This window comes from Labrus mixtus, chromosome 15 (assembly GCF_963584025.1).
Source record: "Labrus mixtus chromosome 15, fLabMix1.1, whole genome shotgun sequence".
Classification (NCBI taxonomy): domain Eukaryota; kingdom Metazoa; phylum Chordata; class Actinopteri; order Labriformes; family Labridae; genus Labrus; species Labrus mixtus.
The window spans coordinates 3494600-3513726 of NC_083626.1; the positions used below are offsets into that span (position 1 = coordinate 3494600).

At 42.4% G+C, this 19127-nt stretch overlaps 2 protein-coding genes across 5 annotated transcripts; one reads left to right on the plus strand and one right to left on the minus strand.

Annotated features, from left to right (window-relative positions):
* Nucleotides 1-80: 80 nt before the first annotated feature.
* casp9 (caspase 9, apoptosis-related cysteine peptidase) lies at nucleotides 81-3912 on the minus strand. Of its 3 annotated transcripts, none has more exons than XM_061057255.1 (11): nucleotides 3770-3912; nucleotides 3489-3636; nucleotides 3169-3376; nucleotides 2625-2708; nucleotides 2470-2537; nucleotides 2171-2347; nucleotides 1999-2088; nucleotides 1765-1912; nucleotides 1444-1632; nucleotides 1213-1322; nucleotides 81-515 (listed from the first exon to the last, which is right to left on the minus strand). In XM_061057255.1, the coding sequence occupies exons 2-11, from the start codon at nucleotides 3618-3620 to the stop codon at nucleotides 411-413; spliced, it is 1311 nt and encodes a 436-aa protein (XP_060913238.1). In that variant the 5' UTR covers nucleotides 3621-3636; nucleotides 3770-3912; the 3' UTR covers nucleotides 81-410. The 3 variants fall into 3 exon arrangements, with proteins under 3 accessions (XP_060913238.1, XP_060913239.1, XP_060913237.1); XM_061057256.1 differs by having other exon boundaries at nucleotides 3489-3680; nucleotides 3770-3876; XM_061057254.1 differs by having other exon boundaries at nucleotides 3489-3876.
* Nucleotides 3913-4090: 178 nt separating this feature from the next.
* On the plus strand, nucleotides 4091-11372 carry LOC132989679 (dnaJ homolog subfamily C member 16-like). 2 transcript variants are annotated; one of them, XM_061057436.1, is made up of 15 exons: nucleotides 4091-4276; nucleotides 4675-4875; nucleotides 4951-5017; nucleotides 5171-5495; nucleotides 5610-5794; nucleotides 5957-6061; nucleotides 6155-6313; nucleotides 6471-6601; nucleotides 6718-6901; nucleotides 8230-8409; nucleotides 8502-8578; nucleotides 8957-9037; nucleotides 9231-9320; nucleotides 9412-9582; nucleotides 9703-11372. In XM_061057436.1, the coding sequence occupies exons 2-15, from the start codon at nucleotides 4703-4705 to the stop codon at nucleotides 10148-10150; spliced, it is 2376 nt and encodes a 791-aa protein (XP_060913419.1). In that variant the 5' UTR covers nucleotides 4091-4276; nucleotides 4675-4702; the 3' UTR covers nucleotides 10151-11372. The 2 variants fall into 2 exon arrangements, with proteins under 2 accessions (XP_060913419.1, XP_060913418.1); XM_061057435.1 differs by having other exon boundaries at nucleotides 4694-4875.
* Nucleotides 11373-19127: the final 7755 nt, after the last annotated feature.

Below are 19127 nucleotides of genomic sequence, written 5' to 3' on the forward strand. Positions count from 1 at the left end.
AATATCCTAAACATCCCTCTACACACAGTAAGTCCCATTTTGTCAACAAAATCAAGAAATAACCAGACTTGTAAAAGGAATCAGCAAAATCCTTTATATTGATTGTTTATAAATGTACAAATTGAATCTGCTGTGGTCAAGAAGACAGCAAGAATATTAAAAAAAACCACCACAAGCCAAATTTTTCAAAGTATGTAAATAGTCCAAAACGTTCATTAACATATTAAACATTATAAGAGTACAGTAAGACATCAATGTACCAGTAAAAGACCACAATTTAGAAAGTGCATACTATTTGCAACTTCCATGAAACAAAATCCAAAGAGATGTTGGTCATGACCCACAAAATAGTAAAATTGGCTGAAAATCCCTGAGAGTGAAACTGGTTGGTATTGGGTTGGAATTGGCAGTTATGCTTGTGTCTGAAAGTGGAGATGTTTGCGGAGGAAGTTGAAGGAACCAGGCATTTGCTTGTAGACGCCTTTTGCAGAGATTTGGGAGACTTCATTGTTTACCTGAAAGAAAGAGCAATTCATTATACGACACATGTATTTGTGTGATTTCTAATTATTCCTTAAGGCCATTTTTGCCTTTATTGGATAGGACAGCAGAAGAGAGACAGGAAATGATGGGAAGCCAGGTCCTTATCTTTAGTGTTATGACATTCAGTTACTTTTTATGTTTTCTAAAATGTTACAGATTATTGTGTTATAGTCGGCTACAAATTATTTTGTTTGTTTTACTTAATTGCTCAAAGAATTGAGCCATATTTCCTGTGTTGCCTATAAAATGCACTTTATTTTCAGTGTCTGCTTGTAACAAAACTAATAACATTTCACCTTAACTCCATTATTAAAACTTACAAATAGAGTCACTGAAAAGCAACCTTAAATTATAGGTGTTCATGTGAAAATCTAATTAATTAGTTAATGTATATATGAATATAGTTGCCAGTTTGCCATTTTTAAAGTTATTTTGGGCGGGCTGTTTGCCTTTATTGGATAGGGCCGCTGGAGAGAAACAGGAAATGTTGGGAGGAAAGAGTAGGGGAAGAAATGCAGCAAAGGACCAAAGTTGGAGCCACCGCCAAGGACAAGGACTATAGCATCAGTACATGGGGCGCGTGATATGAACATTAGGCTATCCAGCAACCCAAGACATTTTTATTTATCAATCAAACAACCAAAAAAGGTCAGTAGGTAAGAAACTCACCATCATCAGCATTGTAGCCAAGTCATCAGTGGCACCATTTTTCTCAAGAACACTGTCCAGTATCTCTACGTACCAAGAGCCTGACTGGGTGTCTCTCCAAGACACATAACCTGTTTTTTTTTTAAACATGGGCAAAGTGGAAAATGACATTTCAAGAGAAAGGTCTATGGCTCAAGCTTGCATCTAAAAACAATACGCATGAATGCTGCTCACATGGACACACACACATACCAGGAAAAGTAGAGTAGGACACTAAAATGTCACTCGGGGTGGGCAGCGTTGCTCGGGCATCCGGCTCATCTGACGTGCTCAGAGAGTCGCTGCTGGACGACATGGGCATGGCATCGGTCTGATCATCGACTCCCCCGAATGACGGTTCAAACTCATCAGGAGACACCTCAAAACCAGTGTCTCTTTCATCTCAAGGACAAAAAACAGTTTTCTCATGTTACCCCTTCATGAGCATTACATGTTTTAAACATGTTTAGGGGGATTATAGATTTGTGTACATGCTATGGTGCTTTGAGTTACTCAACAACATATGTAACTTACCTCCACCACAGGCTTGGATGAAGAAAAGTTTGGGTTTGCCCTGCAGAGATGGACAATGCTGCCCATTGAGGTAGTTTGTGATGTACTGTACCGTGACAAACTGCCCATCCACACCATACACAGCACCAGGGAAGCGGCTGTGACTCACCTATAACCATAAATATGAACCTGTGAGCTTTTTATACGTCATTTGGAGCAATATAACAATCAGAATTTTCATGAGGAATTTCTTACCTCAGTTCCATGGGATAGCATGATAACCACACAGCAGTCATAAAGTGAATGATCCTTCTTAGATAAAGCTGACAGTTCATGTTTGATTTGCTGAAAGGGAAAAAATAAAATGTTAACAACCACCGTTTTTGGATCTGGTAACAGACGTAGAGATGAAAGAAGAGAGTCTTACTCTTTGTTTTAGGTTTGTCTTTACTTCCACAATAAAATTGAGCATCTTGAATCTTCTCTCCAGCCTATCACAGTCTATGTTGGACCCTTTGCGATTGCTGAGCTCGCTCTCAGGATCGAACTCCACGTTGTTTATTATGAGGCAATGTCCACATGGGCTCGCATCCATTTTATAGCTCTGACACACAGAGAAGAGACAAATGCTGTGTTTAAGTTCAACAGGATGGAAGTTATTTTGTTCTTCAGCAAGCTTTGCCTTTTTAATAGTTAGTAAGTGCAAGATAATGAACTGGTGCTCACCTGTGCACAGGTGCTATCCCGGCGAGTTCTGCTGGGCAGCCTGGGCCTTATGAACTCGCTTTCAGGTGCTGTGATGTAAGCATCAGTATGAGTCAAGCATCATGGAACTTGCTAGACTGTTCCTAATATTATTATTATTTTAAACAATGTCTTACATGGCGTTGGAGTTGTATCAAGTTTCTGTGCTGGAGAGACAGGAACATTGTCTTTTCTTTGCTTATCAATATCCACAGGAGGGGCTATTCAGGGAACAAAGTGTCCAAACAGAAACAAAACATCTTCTTTAGTTTGTCTCTTTCTTGTTTTGCTTTCTTTTACACCTTATTGAGTATGTGTTCTTGTTAGCTTTATTGTTTTTGCTTGGACTACATTAATAGTGTATAAATAATAAATGTCTCTGTGTTACATATTTCTCTTCAGGAGGGCCACTCCACGAGCCCCTCTGGGTTTATTTGGCTCCTCCAGCACATTTCTTTCAAAATGTATAGTTTGTTAATTAACTAATCATTATGTACTGTCTGTTTTTCCATTGATCTATTATGTTTATGTTTTTTTTGTGCAATAAATAAATAAAAAAAAAATAAAAAAACATGACACCAAATATTAAACAATTCCAGAAAGGAAGTGATTGCAATGACTTCGGTAGGGTGACAATCATTTCAAACCTTTAGAGACACAGAAGCAGTACGACACACTTACTAACTGGGAGAGGTCGTATATCAGGGAGAACAACAGGAGTTAGTGTTGGATGTACATGAACAGCTGGAGCTCCATTCTGCAGCTTCTCTGCCAGACTGTGCTGACCTGTCTCCTGAAGGCACTCCAGAAAGAATGGAAAGGCCCGACTCCCACGGGTCTCCAGATCCCGGACTAATTGTCTGGACTGGTCACGTCGGGTCCCTGAGCTCTGAAAGGAGACACAGGTACAGGTGTGTACCCGGACATAGCGTTCATCACCATTTCACCAACAACGACAATAATAAAGTGAAACTCGACAGTGACAAAAAATATTGTCTTACTTTTATCGCATCAATCATGTCGTGTGTGAAAACTCCTTTTTCAAAAAGGCAGTCATAAAGGCTTGAAGGCTCCATTTCTGTGACGAGATTGGTCCTGTTTCGCTGAAGAATTTTCTTGTGTCTTTCTTCCATTTTCTAATACATAGGCCTACAGACGACCACAGCGAAGCAGAAGGAGACGTATAACAAAAGCTGACACGGATAGAGTATGGTTACAAAGTCAGTCGAAAGCCTAAATTGCGTACAATTCGCACATGTGTTGTTAAACGAGAAAAATATACCTTATTCTTGTATACGTATTTGAAGTTTTTCTCTCATTCGGCTCGGTTGCGTTCGCTACTTCCTTGTTTACATCACCGTTGTCTGTGATTGGTCCAATGCGAGAGTAAAGAAAGGGGCGGGGGGTCGGGTGCGTTTGATTGCACAACTGGGCGCCGCTGCAATAAGATCATCCTTACACATTCACACGATAAAATGACGACATGACGAGCAATAAACCGAATATACTCAGACGAAGGCTAAAATGTCTCTCCATACTCAATTTCCCAAAAGCACCTTCGGCATTGGACGCCCCCCCCACACACTCCTCAATGGTATGCTCCTCCTCCTGACTCGCAGCAGCAGCAGCAGCAGGTTCTCAGCCTTCCTTGGAGGAGCTGTAGGATGCTACTGACCACACCATTTGCATTTCGCTGTCTTTTCAAATAAGCATTAAGCAGCAGCCTTAGGAGCATCTCAACCTCCTTTAATCATGTGGCGCAGTGCGGGTTGACTGTGATCTGCTCGAGGTAAATGCAGAGCTGCTGCGTTGACACTGCTCGACTGCTAGCTCGTGTAGCAACGCATCTAACCTAAATGAAAAGATGCACACATTTATCACGTTCCTCGAGGAATTACGTGTTTCCCTTTCATGTCCTGTCAGAGGAGTTATGATATTTTAGTGTCTGTTGCTTAATAAAATGGCTGACATATGTTACGTCGCTTGCCTTGCTTCATAAGTTGCATGCAATCCCCTACATATAGGCTATAGCTGCTCGACTGTTTTGATCCCTTTGCATGATTACAGAGCTAAAGTCAGTACAGAGGGAAGAGCTGTATAACATGTGCATGTCAGCAAATGAAGGCTGTGTCAAGATTGAACGTTTGTAATAATTCAGAGTGTTTCCATTTCACTTGCTGTTAATAGTTCATCTGATGTCCTACAGGTAACAGTGATGGCAGGGTCAAAGATGTTTTTGACGATGGTTCTAGTGGTGTTCCTGTCAGTGCTGCTGGCAGGAACATCCCAGGCTGGGCCTGAGATGGACCCGTACAAAATCTTGGGGGCAACCAGGACTGCGAGCCAGGCGGAGATCAAGAAGGTCTATAAGCGTCTTGCAAAAGAATGGTAAGTATTTTCACGCGTTACTGACTTGTAATATGATTCACTCATTGCTAAACTAATTTGAATTTTCATTTTAAGGCATCCTGACAAAAACAAAAATCCAGGTGCTGAGGACATGTTCATCAAGATAACCAAATCTTATGAGGTCAGTCATTGAAAATCGAAATTAGACATTTTTTGTCTTGTGTGTTACCAAATACCTTATTATGTGTTGGGTACGCAAGCTATGGTTGTAGCCACTAACATATTCATAAAGATACAGTCTGTCATATTGAGATTTGTAATATTCAAAATCTAGATCCTGTCCAACGAAGAAAAACGTTCCAATTATGACCGTTATGGTCAGACTGATGACACCCAGCCATACAGCAGCAGCCGCTACGGTCATCGCCATGACAGCTTTTACTTCGACGAGTCCTTCTTCAACTTTCCCTTCAACAGCAAGAACCACAGGGACTTTGCTGACAGCAGGTACATTTTGCACTTCAATCAGTACGTCAGCGACGTGGTGCCTGACAGCTACAAGAGGCCATACTTGATAAAGATCACCTCTGACTGGTGCTTCAGCTGCATCCACATCGAGCCTGTCTGGAAAGAGGTAGTGCAGGAGATGGAGACTCTAGGTTTGGATAAAACCTCTAAATCTTCCAAAAATTGTCCCTCATGTCATGTATTGATATGCACAGGGCGAGTGGAAGAAGCTGATGTGTATGTTTTTTGATATCCTGTCTTTGTAGGTGTTGGAATAGGTGTGGTGGATGTGGGCTACGAGAGGAGATTGGCAAATCACCTTGGTGCTCATCGCACGCCATCGATACTTGGAGTCATTAATGGCAAAGTGACGTTTTTCCATTATGCTGTAGCAAAGGAGCACCTGCGGCAGTTTGTAGAAGACCTTCTCCCTCAGAGACTAGTGGATCGGGTAAATATCTATGCGTCCTCTGATCACTTTAGAAAAGTACAGTAAGGGAGGATGAGTAATGCATTGCTATATATGTTATGTTCAAGTGAACAGAATCATAAAGGACATGCACAAGATGTATTGACAGCACAAATACAAATTGATTTTTGTTGTTGGTTTTAGGTCACAGACAAGAACGACCTTCAGTTTTTGAACAGCTGGCATGAACTCAACAAGCCTCATGTGCTTTTATTCGACCAAGTTCCTGTAGTTCCTCTTCTCTACAAAGTAGGCGGTTGATTTTGCTGTTTTTGTACTGTTTTTTTTATATATATAAAACCAGCACAAACATATCAGTAATGTATTTCTGCTTCTCCACAGCTGACAGCTTTTGCATATAAGGACTACTTGCAGTTTGGCTATGTGGATCAGGGCCTTTCAGAGACAGCCGATCTGCAGAAACAGTTCAATATTAACACTTATGCCCCGACCATGCTGGTCTTCAAAGAGAACACGGACAAGCCTGCTGACATTATACAGGTAAATCTCAGAAGCAGGGAGCTCAAGAGATGAAAATAGTTCCACTACCTTTTCATATTCACGGCTGTCTATTTGCTGATCCAGGTTCGCTCGATTTCACTGAGATGTCTTCTCACTTCTTTTTATCTTTCTGTTTTTTTTTCTGTACTTTACACAGGCTAAGGGAATGAAAAAGCAAATTATTGATGAGTTCATGTCAAACAACAAATTTCTCCTTGCGCCACGGCTGGTCAATCAGAAACTCTTTGATGAGCTCTGTCCTGTCAAACAGTTCCATAGACGCAGGAAGTAAGAGAGGCTAACACTTTCTTTAATGGCATCTGTTGTTACTGATAAAACAATTGAGATAAGGGATTAGCGCTTACTCATTGCTAATAGAGTCCCCCCCCTCCCCCTCCCCTCAGATACTGTGTCCTGCTGATCACAGGTGATGACGAGACCTTCTCTTTCGGGAACCAGGCATTTCTCTCTTTCGCTTCTACAAATACCAAGGACGTTTTGAGATTTGCCTATGTGTACCAGCGGCTACAACAACCATTATGCGACATTCTTGCGCAGAACAAGGACAGTACACAGTCACACCCTCAGGTAAACTCATTTATGGACAACACTTTGGATGTGAGTTTTGCGGTGAATGTATCAAATGTTTTGGGATTTAAGAATAGGTTTCGTTCACAGTATAACGTGAAAAAATTCTCCATATTTGTCAAAATAAGCTGTCGAAAAATGTGTAAATTGATTTGATACAAAGTCATGAATTTAGGCAGTTCTCACACAACAAGATGGGTACCAAAAATATTTTTGAGTTAAAGCAACAATATGTAGGAATTCGGTTTGGTGCCCTTTTGTACCCACTCAAGGCTTCTATTAGGGCCCGGCCGATATCGGATTTTTTAGACCGATATCAGGGGGTTAGGGTTAGAAAATCCCGATTTACTGGCCGATATCTTTTTTTGGATCTATCTTCGATCTGTAGAGATAGATATATACATTCATTGCATTGATACCTCAAATGCAGTTATCAAACACTTGTGGAAAAGATTTATAAAGAAGACAAGATGGTCACTCAACTTGAAATTAACTGGGCATGTCTGGCATCCCCGCTTGACACTCTGGTGAAAATGCTTGTTGTAATCCATATAGCACATTCTGCTGGTGACAGCCATATTGAGAAATGCTAATGTAATACAACGATACTCAAATCAAATGCTATTTGGCTGGTAAAAACATCTAGTAATATTAGCGCATATCTGCAATACAATTAGCCGTTACGGGTAGTCACTTGATATGCTAATGTCGGCTGATATTATCAGCTGGCAGATTACTCGATCACGCTCTAGTTTCGATGTGCAACTTCACTGTCGTAAAACACAGTGCTGTTATGGCTCCCCATCACAGACATCATGCATTTGTGGTCAATGCATAAGATGACTTTATGCACCTTGAAATGCTGCTAAACATGAGAAAACGAGATACCGATAACGATACAGCCTAATGTATCGTTATAATAATTCCTGCAGGGATGTACACTCAGCCTTTTGCTCTTTCACTCTCTCTGTTTCTCTTCTTAGCTTCAACCATCACCTTCCTCTTCCATCTCTTAGCCTCAGCCATCGTATCAAACAGTATTGAAATGGGCTAGCTGGTTAGTAGGCCTACTGTAAAGATGTAAGCACTTCTCACGAGAAAGCCGCGACCCGCTGCCAAAGTTACATAGTGCTATAAGCAGGAAACTGGGGTGATCTTCAGACACAGGATGCCTGCCATTCCCCCTGTTTAAAGTTGTTGTACTGTTAGAACAACTTTGAAACTACAATTTTTGAAGTGGAAAAGTAACATGTTTTTGCTTTAAAAACTTGTGTATTATTAAGTGAATTATTCAACATTTATATTATCAGTTTAAATGCTTTCCTTAGGTGGTGATCCTGGAGAGGCGTAACGCTGCAGGCAAGGCTTTGTTCAAGCCCGTCACTGCCTGGAATGGCAGTGAGGAAGACAAGCAGTGTCTTTTGGAGGAGCTGGAGAGACTCCAGAAGGACCCGTCCATCCTTATCCATGACGCCATGCTGCCCGAGCTCAACAACGAATTTGCTTCTGTATGTCGTCTGATCGTAGAAATATTTCTATGACTATGAACCGTTAAATATCACCTACCAGTCCTGATACTAAAAGTGATCGTGTTTTATAGATGTTTGTAATCAGATGGATCTACGCATCTTATGATTACCTCTCTGAAGTCATTGACGATATTCTGCACAACAACTGGTAGGTACAATTCTTTTAAAGTTTGAAGTCATGTTTGTTTTAGGTTGTTGGGTCACTCACCCAAGATAAAAATGGCATGCACATCCGAAAAAGTTTAAGTATTAGGTGCTGAACAAAAAAGTCTGCACACCAGAAGCTGCTCCAATTAAATTAAATTTAATGGAAAAATCTCCACATGCCCTCGCCTTTCATCAGACAGGCCTCACTCAAGATATAATAATTTGATGCTAGGGATAGTATTGTATTGAGTATAAAATTATACTAAAGCGGTTTGAAATTGGCAAGCAAGTTGTTTTCCACCGTGTATAGAAAAACCACACCTTCTTGAGATGTAAATAAATTGTGTTGATGCACTCAAAACATCTTGATGGTTTGCAGGCGGGAGATGATGCCTCTTCTGTCCCTCATCTTCTCTGCCTTGTTCATTTTGTTTGGAACTGTGGTCATCCAGGCCTTCAGGTTGGTTGCTTTACAATACATGCATTTCACTAGGCCATCTAAATTGTATCTATGGCAACATCACCTTTTCCTGAGATACAGGAATTAAATGACATTGAGTTTAAAAAAAAAAGGCCAAAGAATATAGAACTAATTCTGTACATTTTACTCTTGTCCCCTTGGTTCTCCTTTTGGGGGAAAAATATTTTTCCAGCGATTCAAGTGATGATAAGCAAACTAAACCCAAGGCAAAAGAAGGAACAAAAGCAGAAAATGGGTCACCAGGGGCCAGTAGTACTTCAAGGCAAGCATTGACTACTTTTTGTATTTTTTTTTAACCAAGCGAAGGATTTATCGTTATGTTTCAAAGCTCTATTTTCTCTCTTTGATTTTAGTCGGCCTCCCAAGAAGAATTTTGTGGAGGTGACGGAGCTGACAGATATCACTTACATTAGCAACCTGGTGAAGCTGAGGCCAGGACACATGAACATCGTGCTGGTGCTCACTGATGCCTCCAAGAACATCCTACTCAGCAAGTTTGCCAAAGAGGTCTACTCCTTCACAGGGTAGGCTAAGCATCAACTTCTCATCACATTCCATCTCAGCAAATGAAGTTCATGTTTAAAGACATTTACAGTCTACTAAACATTCCTGTCTTCACATGCATTCTTTCAACCCTCTCTTAGGAGCTTTACACTGCATTTTTCCTTCCTGAACATCGACAAGCATTGCGAGTGGATGCACATGCTGCTGGAATACGCCCAGGACGCCACACAGATCGATGCAGACGAGGATGACGGGAGCCACCACAAGATGGACTTCACCGGCTTCGTGCTGGCACTTAACGGCCACAAAAAGTACTTTTGTCTGTTTAAGCCGGTCTATACGGGAGAAGACTTTGACAATAAGTCATCAGAGGACGAAGGGGGCTCTTCAGGGGGGAGGTCAAGGTCAAGCTCGAGGGATGACCACCCACCGCGCAAATCCAACAAATCCCGCAGCCTATCCACCCTGCAGATCCACCACAAGCTGGACCGCCTGGGGTTGTGGATGGAGAGGCTGATGGAGGGCACTTTGCCGCGCTACTACATCCCTTCCTGGCCTGGACTAGACAAGATAACCCCCGGCAAATAAAACTGACTTTTACCTGTTGTCATACTGAAACGGCTCCCTATGTGCGGCTCCCTGGCAAAGCTAGACTTTGGCTAACTGTTTTGCACTTGAGATGTTTAATAGTTACAGATGTCTTTTAAAGTTGTGTCAATATTACAAACTTGAAATAGAAAAAAAATAAACCTTCGTACATCCATTTCAAAAGACATGTGCGTAGGAGAGCAATGTGTCCATCAACTCCCGCACACTGTCTAACTTGCAAACATTTAATGGCAACGTTTCGGTAATTGTACTGTTAATATATTACAAACTTTTGAGCAACTACTGTAGGACAGGACCTTTAGCATATCCTCATAAACATGCATGCTGTTTTCAACCGTCACTTGTCGTATTTATTGAGGCAAATGCTGCTGCTACAGCCTTGTAAACAGAAAACAAAAGCACTGTGGCTTCCTGCGATCATGAATAACTTATGAAGGCAGGATATCTACCTTTTTCCCCCCCATAGATGAATACTGTGAAGAGCGATGCATGTCTCTAAACCTAAATGTTCTTGCCTTTTTATGTATCTCAGCACATTTAACCTTTGTTATAAATTATCCTCTGAAAGCCACTGTGCTCGTGCAATCTACATACTGCTGTAATTTCAATGCCTTTTACCCTTAACCTGGAGTCTTTTCCATGATATACCAGACGGTGTGATTGCATGAAAAGAAAATATTGTTGGTTTGATGGAAACACTTCTGGTTACGGCTTAAAATGTACTTCACTACAAGCAAGACATATTTTTTTAGCAGCCTTGGTTTATTTAAGAACCTCAGTTAGCCAGTAGCTTTATGTAGCACATATAAGAAAAAATGCTATTTAATTTTCTAAATGTTGTCCAAATGGCAACCATTTACTGCTACTTTATCATTATGTCATGATGAATTGTGTTGACATGAAAGTGAAGACAAACTCGGTGTGTACTTGGTGTATTAACGTGTTTTGTCGGCATTAAGTATATTAAGAATATCATTTGTTCAGCACTACATGATGTAAAAAAAAAATGTACATATGGATGATATGATGAATGTTTTACATTGATTGGAGAAAAAGCTGTAGGTCCTTTTTTTAAATTTATTTTATTTTATTATACAATCAAGTATAAAAAGAACGCCTGCTATAGTCAGATGTTTTAGTTTGTCTTCAGTAGTGTATTTATCCTCCTGTTGGTTGTAATAAAATTCTTTGTGTTTGTTTATTAAGAAAAAAGTTCACCGTGAAGCCATGTCAAGTTTTGGAAAAGACTTGCTTATTGTTCCTTAAAAAACTTCTGTGTGATTGAGTGCAGTCAAGCTCATGCAGATAGCACATTTCAGCAACAGGGCAAACAGAAAAGAAACATTAAAATAGAAATTACAACAATTAACAATCACAGAGATAATAGAGTCAATATCAACATTTTAAATTTAAATTTAACACTTTAACTAACATACAACATTAAGTGGAAAAAAGACATTAAAGGTCGCATATGCATTTTCTAACACTACTACTATGTGACTAGTCTGTCTACAAACCCCCCAATTATGAGAAAAGTCCATCCTCTATCTATTGCCTGCTCCACTTTTCAGAAAATGTGTGCTCGAACAGGCTTAAGGAGATTTTCCCTTCATGACATCACAATGGACAGTAACCCCTCCCCCAGGTGGGTGACACTCCACAGCTAGGTGTTTGTTTGGCCCTCTACATCTGCATCCTCACCATAAACAATAAGGTATGGAGCGAGAAAGACAGCACAACCACAGCAACTGTTTAACACGCCTTCACCGTGGTGACTGGCAGCAGTAATTCACTGAACCATAATAGTTTTCATATTGAAGAAATCAACATTGTATGTATCGATTGATTGATTTAATATCCCTGTCCACGCACCTGTACACGTCCAGTGAGGACTGGACTTCAGTTCTGAGGGGGATAATTCCAATTTCAGGGCCATAGCATCAAGTGTGGCTGAATCTGATTGAAAGTAAACTAGGTTTTTAGAGTTTTTACCAAGCAATCATTTGTAGTTTCAACTGAAAGGAACTTAAAAACAGGAACAGCAGTTATCCTGTTTTATTGTTTGCTAGGCTAAAAGCAGGACAAGACTCTAATATTCATCCTGTTTGCTTTCTTGCTTGTAGAGGGTTCAGTCATTGTAGCAGATAGAGAGGAACAAGATGTGTTAGAGGATGAAGGAAGTGAAGAGAGCAGGGAAAAAGACGGTCTGTCAGAGACTAGCGAGGATGGTGAAGAGAGGACAGAAGAAGGTGGAGACAGTGAGGGCAGTTCATTGGTGCATTCAGACTCAGTTACCAAAGTAACAGACTTGGAGCTAAAGTTACCTTCCTCTCTGGAACGGGCTTGAGTTACCCCTCTTTCTCGGGTTTGAGTGACCTCTTTTTCTGAAATAGAAAAACCCAAAGTTTCCTTATATTCAGGGTTAACAGATTCAGTGTTTGCAATAAACCTGCTTACTGAAATGGGCCCCTGATTGTCTTCACCTGTGTCTTGTCTCACCTGTGTTTGATTAACCCATGTCTACTTAGTCTCAGTGTTCCTTCCTATTGTTGGGAGTTCATTGTCAGATCTTCCTCATGTCAGTCATCTACCTACCCCTGGTCCTGTTTCGTCTGCTTTTTGCTTTCTGGCTCCTTGAGATTTGTGTTTCTCTATAGTGGATTTTGGGATATTCGTTGATCTTTAAAGAAGAAGCCTTGTTCTTGACAATTTGGTTTCTGCAATTGGGTCCACCTCCTATGTGTTTCCTTGAGTCGTGACAATATGGAGGGCAAACCGTTCCCAATTTCAATTTCAAATTCTCAGTTTCAATTTGCAAAGTCAGCAAATGGGTGTGAGAAAAATAGAGATTGGCTTATTTATAGTAAGAGTGCAGAGGCTCTATACTGCATCCCATGCCTTATCTTTTCTCATGAGCAAACTAATCCATCAAAAACTGCCCTGAACAGCAAAGATGGAATGAAGTTAGCAAACATTAAATGGAAAAATAATGTATGGAAAATTGCCAGAACATGAGAGCCCTATAATAGATAAATATTATATATTATATTATATATAATATTATTAAATAATAAATATTCCATTCAAAAGGTAAAACCTCAAATTTAGATGAGGTCCATAATGGTAATTTTGTTGACCCTCTTGAGTTGTTGTAACATTATGACCCCAGAGACACAGACTGAGTTGATTGATCTCTGTGGATAAAAGTGTTGAACACTATCCTGGAAGAAAGAGAAAAAGCCACCTCAACACCTGACATATCCTGTACTGAACAAAATGTGCTATTGGTGAGGTATGTGCATCAGGACAAAGACAGTGGTGGTTTTGGAGTTTACCAAAAAGGTAAAGATTAATTTAACTCAAAGACGTTCACAAAAAGACAGGCAGGGACATTTCTGATATGATTCAATCAACGTTGCAAGAGAGTGACATACCATGGGAGGACTGTAGAGGACAAGGCTATGGCAATGGAGCCAATATGTCAGGAAAGGCAAAAGGAGTGCAAGCACAGATTTTAAAAGCCAATCCACTTGCAACGTATTCCCCCATGTGCTTCCAATACCCTAAATCTAGTGGGTGTACATACAGCTCAGGCATGTCCAGAGGTCTCAACATCTTTTGGCTCTGGTAATCGTCTTTACAACATTTTCAGTGCTATTAGTTCGGAGAGATGGGCAGTCTTACAGGAAAAAAATGGATACTCTCTTCATCGTGTCTCTGACACCCGATGGAATGCCCACATTGTTGCTGTATATGTTGTGGCGACTCACCTACCCTCCATCATTGCAGCACTGGAATCTATCTAAGCCACATGTAATCTACAGTTGTGTACATAAGTGTACATACCCTGGCAGAGTTGGAGATTTTTTGGTCATTTTTCAGAGATTATGAATGATAGTACAAAAACTTTTCTTTCACTCGTGGTTAGGTGAAGCCATTTATTATAGAAACAATTGTGTTTGCTCTTTTTAAATCATAATGACAACAGAAATTACCCAAATTACCCTGATCAAAAGTTTACATACCCTGGAGGTTTTGGCCAGATAACATACACACAAGTTGACACACACGGGTCTAAATGGCTACTGAAGGTAACCTGCCTCACCTATGATCTGTTTGCTTGTAATCAGTGTGTGTGTATAAAAAGTCAGTGAGTTTCTGGGCTCCTGACAGACCCCTGCATGTTTCATCCAGTGCTGCACTGACGTTGCTGGATTCCGAGCCATGGGGAAAGCAAAATAATTATCAAAGGATCTGCGAGCGAAGGTAGTTGAACTTTATAAAACAGGAAAAGGATATAAAAAGATATCCAAGGATTTGAGAATGCCAATTAGCAGTGTTCAAACTCTAATTAGGAAGTGGAAAATTAGGGATTCTGTTGAAACCAAGCCACGGTCAGGTAGACCAACAAAAATTTCAGCCACAACTGCCAGGAAAATTGTTCGGGATGCAAAGAAAAACCCACAAATAACTTCAGCTGACATAGAGGACTCTCTGAAAAAAAAGTGGTGTGGCTGTTTCAAGATGCACAATAAGGAGGCACTTGAAGAAAAATGGGCTGCATGGTCGAGTCGCCAGAAGAAAGCCATTACTACGCCAATGCCACAAAGCAGCCCGCTTACAATACACCAAACAGCACAGAGGCAAGCCTCAAAACTTCTGGAACAAAGTTATTTGGAGTGATGAGACCAAAATGGAACTTTTTGGCCACAACTGTGACAAAACATTGATGTTTATTGTTTGGTTATCGGGGACCCCACAAACTAATTTTTGTTGTACTTGTCATTTTGAAATTCTTTAGTTTATAATCTTTTTGAATTCATCTTCAAAGTTGCTAAAGTTAATGTATTTTTCTGAACTGCAACATTATTCAAGCAGTTGATGTTGACATGTTATTAATTAAATGCGCTGTATAATCTACACCACAAGGTGGAGTCTGTGAGTGAGAAACAGTGACATGCAGGAGTTCAGAGAAGAAGAGTGTTGTTGTTGTGATGCTCCGGAGTTAGCAAGAAAGTTTTAGTTATTATTCAGCAGCGGAAGAGACTCGTAGGCAGAGTGAATGAAGGTACTGGGTCTTTGTTAAAGCTTAAATAAAGTGAAGACAAGTGAAACGACCTTTCAGCGTCCGCCTGAGTTTCTGGCTGCAACACAACCATAAACGCTTCATTTGGAAGAGGAGTCAACAAGGCCTATGATGAAAAGTACACCATTCCTACTGTGAAACACAGAGGTGGACCGCTGATGTTTTGGGGATGTGTGAGCTACAAAGGCACAGGGAACTTCGGCAAAATTGATGGCAAGATGAATGCAGCATGTTATCAGAAAATACTGAAGGAAAGTTGCACTCATCATCCAGGAAGCTGAGCATGGGACGTACTTGGACGTTCCAACATGACAATGATCCAAAACACAAGGCAAAGTCGACATGTCATTGGCTACAGCAGAAAAAAGTGAAGGTTCTGGAGTGGCCATCTCAGTCTCCTGACCTCAATATCATTGAGCCACTTTGGGGGGAACTCAAACGTGCAGTAGAATTTACAGGAACTGGAGGCTTTTTGCCAAGAAGAATGGGCAGCTTTACCATCTGAGAAAAGTGCCTCATCCACAACTACCACAAAAGACTTCAAGCTGTCATTGATCTCAAAGGGGGCAATACATGGTATTAAGAACTAGGGTATGTAAAATTTTGACGAGTGTCATTTGGGTAGTTCTCTTTCATAGCATTCGTTTCGTGTCTCACTATGGGGAACGCCTCCTGCGTGACCTCTTCAGAAGCTTAATAACACTACGCCAGCCCTCATTGGCTGGCAAGGATGACGTCTATGTCTGGAGGGGAGGGAATAGCGTCAGCCGTCATTCAAAAACCTCTTCTCGCTTCTCACAGAAGCCTTTTCGACACTAAGCTAAGCTGAACTGTCCGCAGACTGAGCGCACAACTCGGTCGCTGGGCGCTTTGCTGGTCGTACAGTGTCACTAGTTCCTGAAGCAGTAGCAATACTCTTTCAAGCTAGTTCGTGGTTGAAGTGGCAACACTTTAGCCTCAAAGTAGCAATACTTTTCACCCAGAGTAGCAATACTCCGCTTATCAGTAAAGATAGCAATAACATTTAGATTTTTTCTGTTATAGGTAGCAATACCTGGTAGCAATACCGATTACATTTTAAGAGTGTTAACACCATTTTCACTCTAAACGCTAGCGGGAAATAGCAATATTTACCCCCTCCCGCCGACATAGCTGCACAAGCTTGTAGTCGGTCTCGCTAGCACCTGTAGCCCATTGGCTAACCATGGAGACAGCTAACGACAGTGAAGTCGCAAAAAGCCATAAGCTATGCCCCTGCGGCAATAAAATCTCCAGTTGGGACACTGTGTGTCTGTGTGGCGTGCCTGGGACTCTCCCACGCCCGGGCCGCCGTAAACTCAACGGACAAGTATATCCACTGTGCTGTGTTCCCCCAAAAGCTTCTCCGTCGCCGGCTAGCCCGCCAGGCTAACATGTCCGGGGGAGACCCGTTTCTTGGCGAGGCTGCCGCACCGCCGCAGGGAGACATTGTCATGTCAGAGGCTCTGGACGTCACACCTGGGCTGAGCTGGGCGGATATAGCCCCTCCACCCTTGTCCCAAAGAAAGTGGGGAGGGGTATGACCTCAGAGCCCTAAACCGTCATCTAAGAAAGTACAGGTTCAAAATGTTGACACACGCTTCGCTGCTGCGTTTCGTGCGCAGGCGACTGGTTCACGTCAATCGACCTAAGGGACGCCTATTTCCATATTCCGATTTATCCCCCGCACAGGAAATACCTGAGATTTGCCTTTCGGGGGATAGCTTACGAGTATATGGTCCTCCCATTTGGCCTAAGCCCAAGGGTGTTTGTAAAATGCACCGAGGCAGCTGTAGCACCTCTCAGGGAGAGGGGCATCAGAGTAGCCACATATATCGACGACTGGCTGGTGGCAGCTCCCTCCCAACAAGAGGCGGCCTGTCATACAGAGGTTCTCTCACAACACCTGATGGGTCTGGGTTTTCAGATAAATGTGGAAAAGAGCATGATGATGCCTGCTCAACGGGTCACATTTATAGGGCTCACCCTGGACTCGGTCCAGGCCAAGGCCAAGGCCTTTTTGTCCCTGGAGAGAGTGCAGACGATGCAAGCATGTCTGGCACTGTTTCGCAGGGGCAACGTAGTTACCCTCAGACAGGCTCTTAGGCCTGATGACCTCCTCTGTAGTGGCTATACCTCTGGGACGTCTGTACATGAGAGGCATTCAGCGCTGGGTGGCTTCTCTGGGACTAGACCCTCACCGCAATGGTCACCGTCGTATGAGGGTCACTGCAGACTGCTCTCTTGCTCTCAGACAATGGAGGAGCCCATTTTTCCTCATTCAAGGGGTCAGATTGGGAACTGTCCACAACAGGAAGGTGATCATGACAGACGCCTCTCTGTTGGGCTGGGGGGCTACTCACAAGGGTAGAACAGTGAATGGGAAATGGGGCTCTCACATGCGCTCTGCTCACATAAACTGTCTGGAGCTGCTGGCTGTTCACTTGGCTCTGAAACATTTCCTCCTGTGGCTAAAGGGTCATCATGTTTTGGTGAGAACGGACAATTCTACCGTGGTGGCCTATGTAAACAGACAGGGCGGGCTGAGGTCCCCCCAGTTACACACACTGGCACACAGACTGATAGTGTGGGGCAGTGCACACCTGCTGTCTCTGAGAGCAACGCATGTGCCGGGCATTCTGAACTACGGGGCAGATCTGTTATCCAGGGACAACCCGCTGTACACAGACTGGAAGCTTCACCCCGAGGTAGTGAGGCAGATTTGGTCACGATTCGGTCAGGCAACTGTGGACATTTATGCTACACAATGCTCAGTGCCCCATGTTTTTCTCTCTGAGAGATCAGGGAGCCCCGCTGGGAGTGGATGCACTGGCACACGAGTGGCCGAAGACCCTCCTGTATGCCTTTCCACCAGTAGCACTCATTCCTCTCACTCTGGCCAGAGTGAGAGAAGGAGCCCTGTCAATGATTCTGTTAGCCCCACATTGGCCAGGAAAGCACTGGATGGCGGAGATTTTTCAACTCGGCCCACCATGGCCGTTACCAGTGTTCAGGGACCTACTGTCTCAGGCGCAGGGAGAGATATTTCACCCTCACCCAGAGAGGCTGGCCCTGTGGGCCTGGCCCCATCGGCGAAGGGAGGGGAGGGGCCACCGGGGCCATGGCCCATGCTGGAATCTGATTGGCCCCCTCCCGGCCCCCCTCGACAAAATAATGTCTTGTCATTGGGTAATTTGTTTTCTCTCAGAGGAGCGCTAGCTGGTTGTTACAGCACAGCTTTATGGGGGCGGGGTGAGGGGGGGAAACAGAGTATTGTTGTATTTGGGACGGGAGCGGCTGTAAAATAAAACAAGCACACCTCTTCTCTGACTTCGACTCTGCACTAACGGACATTCGGAGAGCTGCAAATTCAAACCTGCGGTAAGTTGAATACAAACGAGTTACTGATATGTTTTATCTTAACTCCAAATTTTACCGATTATCTTTAGTTCATCATTTAACATTTGCTGACAAAAAGTTGATGTTATAACAAATATTAGGTAGCGAAGCTAATGAAACGTGCCAACTAGATGGTAAATAACCATCAAGGGGTTCCTGCATTAACGTTTTTTAAACAAGGAAAATCTGCTAATGTTAAATGAAGACACTTTACACTGAGATTTTTTGGGAACAGCCAGGGCATTCCTAAGTTTGAGTTACAACTGAATGGTGGGAACTCTCTGTTACAGGAGCCAGGGGTGTCAAAAATGTCGAAAAGAAAAGCAGCCAGCATTGTTAGTTTCTTTAAGAAAAAGCCATGTGAGGGTCATGTACAGATCAATGAACCCAGACAGGGTCAGGGTGACAGTTCTGAGGACAGGCAGCCGAGGCAGGGCCAGTCGAGCAGCTGTA

Coding starts and splice junctions, on each gene's coding strand:
- LOC132989679 (XM_061057436.1), top strand. CDS start 4,703: ATGGCAGGGTCAAAGATGTTTTTGACGATGGTTCTAGTGGTGTTCCTG. Junction 5,018..5,170: donor AGATAACCAAATCTTATGAG/GTCAGTCATTGA, acceptor TTCAAAATCTAG/ATCCTGTCCAACGAAGAAAA. Junction 6,902..8,229: donor GTACACAGTCACACCCTCAG/GTAAACTCATTT, acceptor TGCTTTCCTTAG/GTGGTGATCCTGGAGAGGCG.
- casp9 (XM_061057255.1), bottom strand. CDS start 3,620: ATGGAAGAAAGACACAAGAAAATTCTTCAGCGAAACAGGACCAATCTC. Junction 2,089..2,170: donor AGACAAACCTAAAACAAAGA/GTAAGACTCTCT, acceptor TTTCCCTTTCAG/CAAATCAAACATGAACTGTC. Junction 516..1,212: donor TGGCTACAATGCTGATGATG/GTGAGTTTCTTA, acceptor TCTTTCTTTCAG/GTAAACAATGAAGTCTCCCA.